This window comes from Mustela nivalis (genome assembly GCF_964662115.1).
Source record: "Mustela nivalis genome assembly, chromosome: 12".
Classification (NCBI taxonomy): Eukaryota; Metazoa; Chordata; class Mammalia; order Carnivora; family Mustelidae; genus Mustela; species Mustela nivalis.
In genome coordinates this window covers 14,219,610-14,232,636 of record NC_139031.1, presented here as the reverse complement: position 1 = coordinate 14,232,636, position 13,027 = coordinate 14,219,610, and the positions used below count along the sequence as shown (strand labels likewise).

General features: G+C 41.4%; 1 protein-coding gene across 1 annotated transcript in view; it reads right to left on the bottom strand.

The window, feature by feature from the left end:
* ATP6V0A4 (ATPase H+ transporting V0 subunit a4) overlaps positions 1-13,027 on the bottom strand; it is a 71,551-nt gene that overhangs the window by 11,176 nt on the left and 47,348 nt on the right. Inside the window, exons 17-18 of the mRNA XM_082693973.1 lie at positions 12,293-12,509; positions 9,411-9,512 (exon numbers count right to left, since the gene is read on the bottom strand). Of these exons, the coding sequence (XP_082550099.1) occupies positions 9,411-9,512; positions 12,293-12,509 (319 nt within the window). The remainder of the gene's footprint in view (positions 1-9,410; positions 9,513-12,292; positions 12,510-13,027) is intronic.

Here is a 13,027-nt window from a genome sequence, read left to right as displayed (position 1 = left end):
CATAAAAGCAGCAGTTTGTTTAAAAAAAAAAAAAAAAAGGTGGGGGGCGGGGAGGGGTATATAAGGGAACTCCTTCCCTTATATACTTACTTACTTACTTGCTAATCTCAGAACCAGTGCTGGAGGGGGGCAAGGCTCTTTGAGTTCTCCAAGAACAAAAGAGCTGGCCCAGGTATTTCCTTCCTCCATTCCCTAGGCTAGCCACACAGTCACCTACAGAAACCAGTGCAGCCAGCAAACATTCTCCACCCACCTTGCTAACAGTGATCCAAACCCTACCCTACCTCCCACCATGCTTTTCTGCCAACCACCCCCTCCAACCCACCCTTGGCAGGAGTCCATCCAAAGCAGCACCACAAGTATGGCCTTGTGCAAGCAGCCCCTACAGCATTCGGCACCATTCCAAAGTGACTCTTGCCCTGGGGAGAAGGGAAGATAACCACTCAAACATGTTCAATAGTGGCCCCAGCAGTAGGACTGACTGTAGGCCCAGCCCACCACAAAATTTCTCAAGGACAACATAGGGAAAGTGCTCTGTAGTTCAGTCCTACTGCATCTCTGGCAAATGCCTAGTCTGACCCAACCTGAGCCCAAACTGGCTCATTAACTACACAGGGACCAAACCCTGCCCACAACAGGCAAAGAGTCATTGCAGATGACTAGACCAAAGACAAACACAGCTCAGCCACAACAGTAGGACACACACAACACACCCAGGAGATGCTGCCTGAAGACCGAGATTCTGGTGAACAGAGGACACTACAGGACCTCTTCTTCATAATACCACCACTTTCAAGAGCACAAAATATAACTGACTTTCCTAATACATAGAAACACACAGAGAATTAGACAAAATGAGGAGACAGAGGAATATGTCCCAAATGACACAAGACAAAATCCCAGCAAGAGAGCTAAATGAAATAGAGAAAAGCCTGATAGAGAATTTAAAATAATGGTCATAAAGATATTCACTAGACTTATGAAATGAAGGGAGGACCTCAATGAGACCCTCAGTAAAAAGACAGAAAACTTTAAAAAGAACCAATCAGAGCTGAAGAACTCAGTAACTGAAATTAAAAATACACTAGAAGGAATAAAGCCTACATTAGAGGAAGTGGAAAAACGGATCAGTGACCTAGGGGAGAGAGTAACAGAAATAATCAAAGCTGAACAAAATAAAGAGAAAAGAATAGTAAAAAATGAGAAAAGGGGCACCTGGGTGGCTCAGTTGTTAAGCATCTACCTTTGGCTCAGGTCATGATCCCGGGGTCCTGGGATCAAGCCCCGCATCAGGCTACCTGCTTGGTGGGAAGCCTGCTTCTTCCTCTCCTTCTCCTGTTTGTGTTCCCTCTCTCATAAATAAATAAAATCTTTCTAAAAAATGAGAACATATTAAGGGAACCCAACAACACTATTGAGTATAATCATATTCATAGTGTAAAGATCCCAAAAGAAGAAGAAAGAAAAGGAGGCAGAAATTTTACTTGAAGAAATAACAGCTGAAAAGTTCATGAATGTGGAGAAGGAAACAGAAGTCCAGATTCAAAAGGTACAGAGAGGGGCGCCTGGGTGGCTCAGTGGTTTGGGCTGCTGCCTTTGGCTCGGGTCATGATCTCAGGGTCCTGGGATCGAGCCCCGCATCGGGCTCCCTGCTCCGCAGGAAGCCTGCTTCCCTCTCTCTCTCTCTCTGCCTGCCTCTCTGCCTACTTGTGATCTCCATCTTTCAAATAAATAAATAAAATCTTTAAAAAAAAAAAAAAAAAAAAAAAAGGTACAGAGATTTCCCCGACATAATATATCCAAGGAGGCCCACACCAAAATACATAGTAATTAAAATAATAGTGATACAGAGAGAGAATTTCAAAAGCAGCAAGAGAAGAGAAAACAGTTATGAGGGAAGTCCCATAAGGCTATGAGGGGATCTTTAGCAGAAACTTTACAGGCCAGAAGAGAGAGGCAAGACATTCAAAGTTTGGAAAGAAAAAAACGTGCAACCAAGAATACTCTCTCCAGCAAGACTATCATTCAGAATCGAAAGAGAGATAAAGAGTTTCCCAGACAAACAAAAGCTAGAGGAATTCACTGTCACCAAACCAGCCCTACAAGAAATATTAAAGGAGACTTTTCAGGTGGAAATAAAAGATCATAAGCAGAAGTAAGAAAAGTAAGAAGCACAAAAGCAGTAAAATTAAGTTCATCTATAAAAATGAAACAAGGAATTCACTAAATAAAAGGATGTTAAGTATGACACCACACACCTAAAATTTGGGGAGGGGAGAAGAGTAAACGTTTAGTGCTTTTAGAATGGGTTCAAACTTAAGTGACCATCAGTTTAATATAGACCACTATATGTATAAGACGTTATATGTATATGTAATGGTAACCAAAAATCAAAAACTGGTAATAAATATGCAAAAGATAAAGATAAAGGAAACCAAGTATATCACTAAAGAAAGCCACCAAAAGGTGAGAGAAGAGAGCAAAAGAAGAAAGGAACAGAAAAGAATTATAAAAACAACGAAAAATAAGGAACAAAATGGCAATAAGAACATACCCATTAATAATTACTTTGAATGCAAATAGACTAAACACTTCCATCAAAAGACACAGGGTAATGGGATGGATAAAAAGCAAGACCCATTTCTATGCTGCCTACAAGAGTCATATTTCAGACCTAAAGCCACATGCACTTTGAAAGGAGAGAGATGGAAAGATATTTATCATGCAAATGGAAGTGAAAGGAAAGCCAGGGTAGCGATACTTGTATTGGACCAAACAGACTTTAAAACAAAGACTATAACAAGAAACAAAGGACACTATATAATTACAAAGGTAACAATTCAACAAGATATGACAATTGTAAATAATATGCACCCAATAGAGAAGCACCCAAATACATAAAGCAGCTATTAACAAGCATACAGGAATCAATCAATAGTAATACAATACTATTAGGGGACTTTAACACCCCATTTACAGCCAAACAGAAAACCAAGGAAACAGAGGCTGAATGACACACTGGACCTAATGAATCTAACAGATATATTCAGAACATTACTTCTTAACACTGCAAAATACACATTCCTTTCAGGTGTACATGGAACATTCTCCAGAACATATCACCTGTTAGGCCACAAAACAAGTCTCAGCAAATTCAAAAACACTGAGGTCATACTATGCATCTTTTCCAACCATAATGCTATAAACCTAGGAATCAACCACAATAAAAAGTTTGGAAAGAACACAAAGGTTAATTAACAGCCTACTCAACAATGAATAGGTTAACAAAGAAATCAAAGAGGAAATCAAAAAACATATGGAGGCAAATGAAAATGAAAATACAATGGTCCGGGGTGCCTGGGTGGCTCAGCTTGTTGAGCAACTGTCTTTGGCTCAGGTCATGATCCTGGAGTCTTGGGATTGAGTCCCACATCAGGCTTCCTGTTTGGCAGGGAGTCTGCTCCTCCCATTGACCTCTCTCCTCTCATGCTCTCGCTCTCTCTTATTTTTCTCTCTCTTGTAAATAAATAAAATCTTAAAAAAGAAAATACAATGGTCCAAAATCTTTGGGATGCAGCAAAGCTGTTATAAGAGGTAAGTGTATAGCAATACAGGCCCATCTCAAGATTCAAGAAAAACTTCAAACAAACTAATCTCACACCTTAAGGGGCTAGAGAAAGAACAAATAAAACCCAAAACTAGTACAAGGAAGAAAATAATACAGTTTAGAGCAGAAATAAAATAGAAACTAAGAAAACAACAGATCAATGAAACCAAGAGCTGGTTCTTTGAAAAGATCAAAAAAATTGATAAGCCTTTAGCTAGACTCATCAAAAAAGAGAGAAAAAGAGAACTCACAATCAGAAATGAAAGAAGAGGAATAACAACCAATACTACCGAAATACAAAGGATTATAAGAGAATATTACAAGTTGGACAACCAAGAAGAAATGGATAAATTCCTAGAAACATGTAACTCCGCAAAACTGAAGCAGAAAGAAAGAGAAATTTGAACAGACTGATGACCAACAAATGATGAAATTAAATCAGTAATCAAAAAACTCCCAATAAACGAAAGTCTAGAACCAGATGGCTTCACAGGTGAATTCTACCAAATATTTAAAGACTTAATACCTATTTTTCTCAAACTATTCCAAAAAAACAGAAGAGAAAGGAAAGCTTTCAAATTTATTCTACGAGGGCAGCACTACCCTGATAAAGACCCCACAAAAAAGAGAAAATTATAGGCCCATATGGCTGATGAACACAGATGCAAAAAGTTTTCAACAAAATACTAGCAAATTGAATACAACAATATATTTTTTAAAAAATCATTCACCACAATCAAGTGGGATTTACCCTGGGATTCAAGGGTGGTTTTGTAGTCACAAATCAAACAACATGATATATCACATCAACAAGAGAAAGGATAAAAATCATATGATCATTTCAATGGATGCAGAAAAAAAAATTCGACAAAATATAACATCCATTCATGATAAAAAAAAAAAAAAGTGCACAACAAAGTAGGTTTAGAGAGAACAGACCTCAACATAATAAAGGCCCCTATGGGGCACCTGAGTGGCTCAGTGGGTTGAGCCTCTGCCTTCGGCTCAAGTCATGATCCCGGGGTCCTGGGATTGAGTCCCGCATCAGGCCCTCTGCTCAGCAGGGGGCATGCTTCCTCCCCTCTCTCTGCCTGCCTCTCTGCCTACTTGTGATCTCTGTCTTAAAATAAATAAATAAAGTCTTAAAAAAAAAAAAAAAAGGTCCCTATGTGAAAACCCCATGGAGAACATCATCCTCTGTGGTGAAAACTTGAGAGCTTCTCCAGCAACATCAGGAACAAGACAAGGATGTCCGCTCTCACCACTTTTATTCAACAGAGTATGGCAAATCCTAGTCAGAGCAGACAACAAAAAGAAATAACAGGCATCCAAATGGGCAAGGAAGAAGCAAAACTTTTACTATTTGCTGGTGACATAATACTGTAATACTGTATACAGAAAACCTGAAAGACTCCACTAAAAAACTGGCATAACTGATCAACAAATTCAGTAAATCTGCAGGATACAAAATCAATGAACAGAAACCTGTTGCAGATCTGTACACTAAAAAGGAAGTAGCAGAAAGAGAAATGAAGAAAACAGTCCCATTTACTATTGCACTGAAAAGAATTAAGTACCTAGGAATAAACTTCACCAAGGAGGTGAATGACTGGTATTTCTGAAAATTACAAAACACTGATGAAAGAAATTGAAGATGACACACAAAAAATAGAGAGAGCCCGTACTCATGAACTATTGTTAAATATCCATACTACCAAAAGCAATTTGCAGATTTAAGGCAATCCCTATCAAAATACCAACAGCATTTTTCATGGAGCTAGACCAAGTAATCCTAAAATTTGTACAGAACCACAGACAATCACCAAGTAGCCACGGCAATCTTGAAAAAGAAGAACAAAACTTGAGGTATCACAATTCCTTATTTCAAGTTATATTACAAATTTGCAGTAATCTAAACAGTATGGCATCAGCACAAAAAATAGACATATAGATCATGAAGCAGAATTGAAAGCACAGAAATAAACCCATGAATATAAGGTAAATTAATCTTTGACAAAGGAAGCAAGGATGTACAATGGGAAAAAAAGAGTCTCTTCACCAAATGGTGTAGGGAAAACTAGCTACATGTGAAAGAATGAAACTAGACCACTTTCTCACACCATACACAAAAATAAACTCAGAATGGATTAAAGACCTAAATGTGGAACTGTAACCATACAAGTCCTAGAAGAAAACACAGACAGTAAGTTCTCTGGCATCAGCCAGAGCAACATTTTTCTAGGTATGTGTTCTAAGGCAAGGAAAACAAAAGCAAAAATAAATTACTGGGACTTAATCAAAATAAAAAGCTTTTAAACACCAAAGGAAACAGTCAACAAAACTAAAGGACAACCTACTGAGTGGGAGAAGATATTTGCACATGATATATTCAGTAACGGGTTAGTATTCAAAATATATAAAGAACTTATACAACTCAATACCAAAAGAACAAATCATCCAATGAAAATATGGCCAGAAGACATGAATAGATATATCTCCAAAGAAAACAGACAGTTGGCTAGCAGACATGTGAAAAGATGCTCCACATCACTCACCACCAGGGAAATACAAATCAAAACCACAATGAGATATCACCTTACACCTGTCAGAATGGCTAAAATAAAAAACACAAGAACCAACAGTGTTGGAGAGGATGTAGAGAAAAAAGAAACCTTGCGTACTATTGGCAGGAATGCAAATTGGGGCAGCCACTGTGGAAAAGAGCACGGAGGCTCCTCAAAAAAATAGAAATAGAACTACCATATGATCTAGTAATTCCACCCTGGGTACTTACCTGGAGAATACGAAAGCACTATTTTGAAGTACCCCTACGTTTATCGCAGCATTATTGACAACAGTCAACTTATAGAAGCAACCTGTCCATCAACAGATGAATGAAAAAAAGAGGAAGTGATGTATCACCCATGTCATTGCATGGCTGAATGCTCCGCCATAAAAAAGAACGAAATCTTGCCATTTGCAATGACATGAATGGCCTAGAGGGTGTTGTGCTAAGTGAAACAAGTCCATCAGAGTAAGAGAATACCACATGATTTAACTCATGTGGAATTTAAGAAACAAAACAAACGAACAAAGATAAACAGAGCCAAACCAAAAAATAGACTCTTGACTCCAGAAAACGAACTGGTGGTTACCAGAGGGGAGGTGAGTGGGGGGTGGGTAGACTAGGTGAAAGGGATGAAGAGTTCATCCTACTATGATGAACACTGGGTAATATAAAGAATTGCTGAATCACTATCTTGTCCATCTGAAATGAATAGAACACTGTATATGTTAACTATACTGGAATTTTAAACATATTTTAAAAATTAATTAAAAACAAAATAAATCAATATATAATAAAACTAGAACAAGTTAAATAACCATCAGTGAGCAAATGGACAGACATATTGTGGTATATTCATACACGGTGATACCATATAGTAATTACACACACGCGCATGTCTGTACATATCTCTGGAACGTGACACCGGACAAAGGAAGCCAGATCCATAAGAGGATATGTGTATGATCCCCCTTACATAACATTTAAGAACAAACGGAGCTAGTGTTCCTGGCTGGTTCAGTTGGGGAAGCATCTGCCTTCAGCTCAGGTCATGATCCCAGGCTCCGGAGATCAGGGCCCACTTCAGGTTCCCTGCTCAACAGGAAGTCTGCTTCTCCCTCTCCCTCTGCCCCTCCCACCTGTACATGCCCCCCCCCCATCAATAAATAAAATCTCTTTTTTTTTTTAAGATTTTATTTATTTATTTGACAGAAAGAGATTACAAGTAGGCAGAGAGGCAGGCAGAGAGAGAGAGAGGAGGAAGCAGGCTCCCTGCTGAGCAGAGAGCCCGATACGGGACTCGATCCTAGGACCCTGAGATCATGACCTGAGCCGAAGGCAGCGGCTTAACCCACTGAGCCACCCAGGTGCCCCTAAATAAAATCTTTTTAAACATAAAATAAAGTTTAGCATAAAAGGCACATGTAAATGTAAAGACATTGAGTAGAAATGCTAAGCTACATCACTGTGACCTGAGATACGGGCGAGAGAGGAGTCCTGGGTCCAGGAGGGCCAGTCGAAGGGGAGACAGAATGTGGAAGGCCGGGCTGTCCGGGGAGGAAGGTGTGCACTCACGGGCTGGCTGTGGGGTATACGCCACAGGGGCCATAGCACAGGCGACCCGCTAGTGCAGGAGTTTCCAAATGCAGGGATCCTGAGTGATAGGGTTATAGAGGAGCCTGAATACAGGGGACCCCTGCCCATATCCCCAAGGTCCAGCGGAACAATTGGTTTAGAATCTCTCCATGCTGGGTTTCCTTAAAGTTTCATAGAGGGATCTGGGAGGGGGGCCAGATGATGGTATTTATGGAATCATCTCTTGGATGCAGGCAGTAGAAATGTTCCTAACATGAAAAATGACCACCAGGGTCCTAATCAGCAGTCAAAAAGCCAACCAACAGCTACGCATTTTGAGGAGATCCCAAGGAGACAGGCCTCCACACCATCTTGGGGAACTCCTGCTACCCAGAGTTGGGTTAGGGGGTATCATCCAAGAGGCAGACTAAGAAAACCTTCTCTGACCCCATTCCCTACTGGGTAAGTCATCGTGGAGAAAAGGGAGAAAACAACTATGCTGAGATCAGCAACTGTTTACACCTTCTGTGGAGCAAAGAGCAAGGCAGGAGTCGCAGGAGTCAGCTGCTCACTTACGGGCTTATGGACTTAAGCTCACTGCATTTATGGACAGGCTGAGGTTCTAGAAAAGAGAGTGGTGTCTATGTCGGCAAACAGCTCTTTGCCACCTTCTTTTGAAACACTTGGTCACCTCTAGACCACTTCCACCTCTTGCTGCCCTCTATCAGCTGGGTCTCTCACCAATTAACCAAACAATAAACAAGCATTCTTGGCTTCGTCTTTTTTCTAATTCATCTCCGGCTTGAACAGTGTTTATCAGACAAGCTTCCTAACGGAGTCCACACAGCAGGAAGAGAAGCAGGTGATGTAGAAAGAGGGCGCCACCTAGGGACGGATCTCTGGAACTCCAGTCTCAGCTCGCTCCTGCTCACTGACTCAGCCAGATCAGTATCCCACAGATTGGAGAAAAGGAAGTATTTATCTGAAAATATCTACAACCACTTAAAACATGTGTGATCTCAGCACATTCCACTTACTCTTTTGCACTGATGTACATACAGAGCGCGAGACTGATCATCTTAAACCACGCTCGTGTGGGTATCTAGATTCTGATGTGCCCTGGGAGGTCAATCTTCCCAAATCCTATTTGATTTAGACTGATAGTAAACTCTTCTTCACTCCCCGTAAACGCGAGGCTCAGGAAAATTTCAGACAAAAGGAGGAAACCGACTGAATGGGCTATTTGCCAAAAGTGAAAAAATCACTAGTAAACAGAAGCTGGCTTATTTGTATTTCTTCACTCCTGTACTTGCACACTCTACCATGATATAGTAAAAGCTCACAACTGAAAAATCTGATAAAAACAGCTTTCAATATTCATCAACAAGCTCAAACTATAGTAGAATACTTTTACTTTCAACTAATCACACAACCATGTTCAGACTCTTATAATCATTAGCTACCAAGAGACTTGGTGTACACACATACCCTGAGCAAAGTTTGCAAAATGTAAGATTTAAATGTGTTTGCCCTTAATAGAGCATTGTTCTGGAAATCAGAAGGCCCTCCAAGCCCAGCACTCTGTTGAAAGTGCAAACTTCTATTTTCAAGGAACGCACGCTCCTACCCACAGTGAGAGCATGGCAACAAGTAGGCACTTACCAGAGATTTTCGATGATTGGCTCTAAGAATAAACGGCTTAATCAGGAGCATCCATGGGACAGAAATCAAAGCCATAATAACAAAGAAACTCTGGACTTCTTGCTGTAAGATCAGAATGGTAAGATCCCATCATTTCAAGGTGATCACACAGTGTAACTTATATGATAAATATCATAAATATGGATCGTTTTAGTTGTACTTTATTTTGAGAGAGCGGAAGCATGTCAACATATCCATTCACCTTTATGTTTTGGAATATTCCCAGTGTAGTCCAGTGGTGCCCAGCATCAATCCAGGGTGGGTACTGGAAACTCACTGTCTTACTCCTTACTCTTTGAGTACCCCCTTGCTATCCACCCAACCCATATGTGAACAAGAAGTACTCATGAGGCACATTATAAGGGCAACTTGATTTATCCCTTGTCCCGCAGGAATAGTTAGCCCCTGGCCCTGCATGAGAAGTGTGGCAGGCCCCATGACTTCACTGGTCACTCTGTAGTAGCCAAAAGTCCTTGGGTCACTTTAAGTCACAAAGATGATCTCAATTAGCAATCATATATTCCCAGGACTAGATAATTATCTGTGCTCTGGTGCTCTCTGTCTTTCAAAAAGACACATAAATAAATAAACAAACAAACAAACAAACTTCCTCTCAAAAAGAAAAAAAAAGCTTCCTCTCACTCTCACTGTGGGTGAGTCACTCGGTGGGCTCTGGGGCAGCCATGTTGAACTCTCCCTGGCTGTCTCCCTCACAGCTCCCCCTGGGCTGAGGCAGCCACAGTCTTGATGCTTCTGTCGAAACCTCGAATTTGTCTCACCTTATCATCCTGCTACACATTTCCTTTCATGTCTTCATGTCCCTACCTCTTATTATATACCCCCTAGTCATCAGTCTAGAGGAGTGACCCAGAGCTGCTGTTGTCAAAGAACCAGGAAGCCCGGGGAGCTACCAGAAAGGTGTGGTCACTGGTGCTCAAGGGGGGGAAGGAAAAACGTTTGTTAGGCTTTCACTTTTCTTCTACTGTTCTGGCCAAGCTCTCAGTGAACACCAGGAGATGATTTTAATGCCAGTCGTAACAAGATTCACCCTGCTAACAGCGGGGACATCTTATCTGCTCAGTCTTCTATCCTCCTCCCCTCTGAAATGCTCAGAAGGTGGAGGGGAGCCTCAGAAACACACGTCATGCTTGCCAGTTCCTGTGCATGAAGCTACCTCATCACCATCTATTCACCTTTAGAAAAGTTTTTCCACCTCATGATGTACACAGTAACTGAAAACGTGTATTTATCTGTTGCCCTTCTTCTTTGATATTCAAACATGGCACCAAGATGGCTACCGCGGTGTTGGGAAGGGTCTGGGTTATCCACTTCCATTGTCTCTTCCAGTTGCATGGCCCCAAAATGAGGTTATGGAAACTTCAAACAGGGTCATGATAATTCATCTTCAAAATAGGGCACAGGAAAACTGGCCAGTTCCCAGTAAGGGTTTTGAAGGGGAAAAAAAGCTGGAAAAACCATTCACTGTGCCAAATTCAGTGCACATTCCAGACCAGATGAGGACCTGAGTCTCTATGAAGGGAGTTAGCGCATAAAATAGTTAGTGAGCCTGAATCCTTTGCCTAAAAGAGAAGACTTGTTTGGGAAATCCAAGGAAACTTTCATTCAGACTCCAGCACTGAGTAAACCAACCTTCCAAATAGGTTCATTTAGTGTGCACAGTCTGGGGTGGTTCGTATACCATTCACTGAGGTATAACAAAAACGTTACAATTATAAAGTAGGTCACCTCAAAAGAGCTTTCAGTGGTGTAAGTCTTCTCTGATTCTTATCTAAAATCTGAATTATCTTTATTTTTCATAAAAAATGCCCTTCCACAAGGCCTTTTCTTCTCATTTGCTGTTCCCATAAAGCAGGAGAATACAACTAGGACTCAAATACAAGAGGCCACATGTGGCCACAGGAGGGACAGAGCATGTCTTCCGTGAGGACATCCAGGGTGAGCAGCCACTGGCAAGTGAAAGGAGCAGCAGAGGGTCACATTGGGAAAATAGCCACCAGGACTCAGGAGATACAAGTGTGCCCTCCCTGAGTGACAATCAACGTTCACACAGTATTATCAAGTTAGTCACTAGGAGAGGCGAGAGGAAAACTACTTGTGGTACCGAAACACAAGTTTTGGTAACACAAGGCCTGGTTTCTGTCTCCAACTCCCATGGAGGATTTATGCTTTTTAAAAATAAAATATCAAGTTGGTGATGAGGCTGACCTGCTAAGTTGGTGACAAATTGCTAGAAGTGGAAGAAAAAGACATGGCAGTACAGTCCAGGTGTTAGGAGGGATGGTTCACAGAAGAAGAACCAAAAGGAAAAATGAGAAGGCACCCTAAATCAGCCATGGAAGCTCACAAGAGAGCGTGAGTTTGGATCTTGGTTTCCCGGGAGCCCCTGACCACATGAACAGAGGCACTCACTCCCTCTTCTTGACTCTCCAGTTGTCTTTCTTGTCCACCTTAGCACTTATATTTAGAAAAAAACAGTATTACATCTTGAGGCCCCGTTGAGATCATTTGTAGTTTCAGTCCAACGAATTTGAAGGACTGGGTTTTTTTTTCTTTCGCCGCAAGTGATGGGCAAGCCAATTTTCGATGGTACAGATTGTCCCATGTCACCCAAATAGGAGCGGCTAGACACCACACCGCCATGTTGCCCTAAGCACCTGTACGTTCACCCGCTCTCATGAACACCTTCTGAAACGCAAAGAACCTAACAGCCTTGAGTGGGTGCTGAGAAGGCTCAGTCTTGTAAACAACTACTTTCTGCAATACTCAAGAGTAGGAGATGGACGTGACATCCTCATGAAAGAAGAACAAAAACACATCGATACCTGATGTTTGTACAGGGGAGCATTGGAAGGGTCATTGTAGTTAAACAGAAACATGTTGATGAAGTGGATGAGGATGCTGGGGGCGCGCTGGGACGTGCTGACGTCATAGTGGCACCACTTGAAGATGATCATGAAAACCAAGTATCCGAACAGACACAGGATAAAAATCATCTCAGGAACGAACTGCAGAATGATGTTGAGAGTTCTTCGGAAGTATCTGCAGGTGGGAAACACACAGGAGAGACGGAACAATGAGTCAACATCAAGAATGAATCAATTGTCCCGAAGCACAAAATGTTCATTTTCACACACCATATTGACTCCCTGAGCGAGCAGCAATGACGCAGGGATGAAAAAAGAGGAAGGAAGGATTCGAGAGAACCAGGGTCTGGAAGGTAGAGTCCGAAGCAAAGGGCAGGTCTGCAGGGAGAGCTGGTGGTTTGACCACAACTTCACCTGCACACCTCGCTCGTATGGACACATCCATGGGCCCAAAGATATAGAAGGATGACTATGAAGTTTTTTCTCCTAAGACAGGGGTTGGAGAGCTAAGGTTTAAGGGCCAAACTGAGCCCGTCACCTGTTTTTAAACTACACACAATTTGAAAATGATTTCTACATTTTTCAATGTTGGACCGAAACACTGAAAAGAATGGTTTGTGATAATGATATGCAAAAATTATATGCCATTCAAATTTCCGTGTTCCCTACTAAAGTTTTATTAGGACATAGACC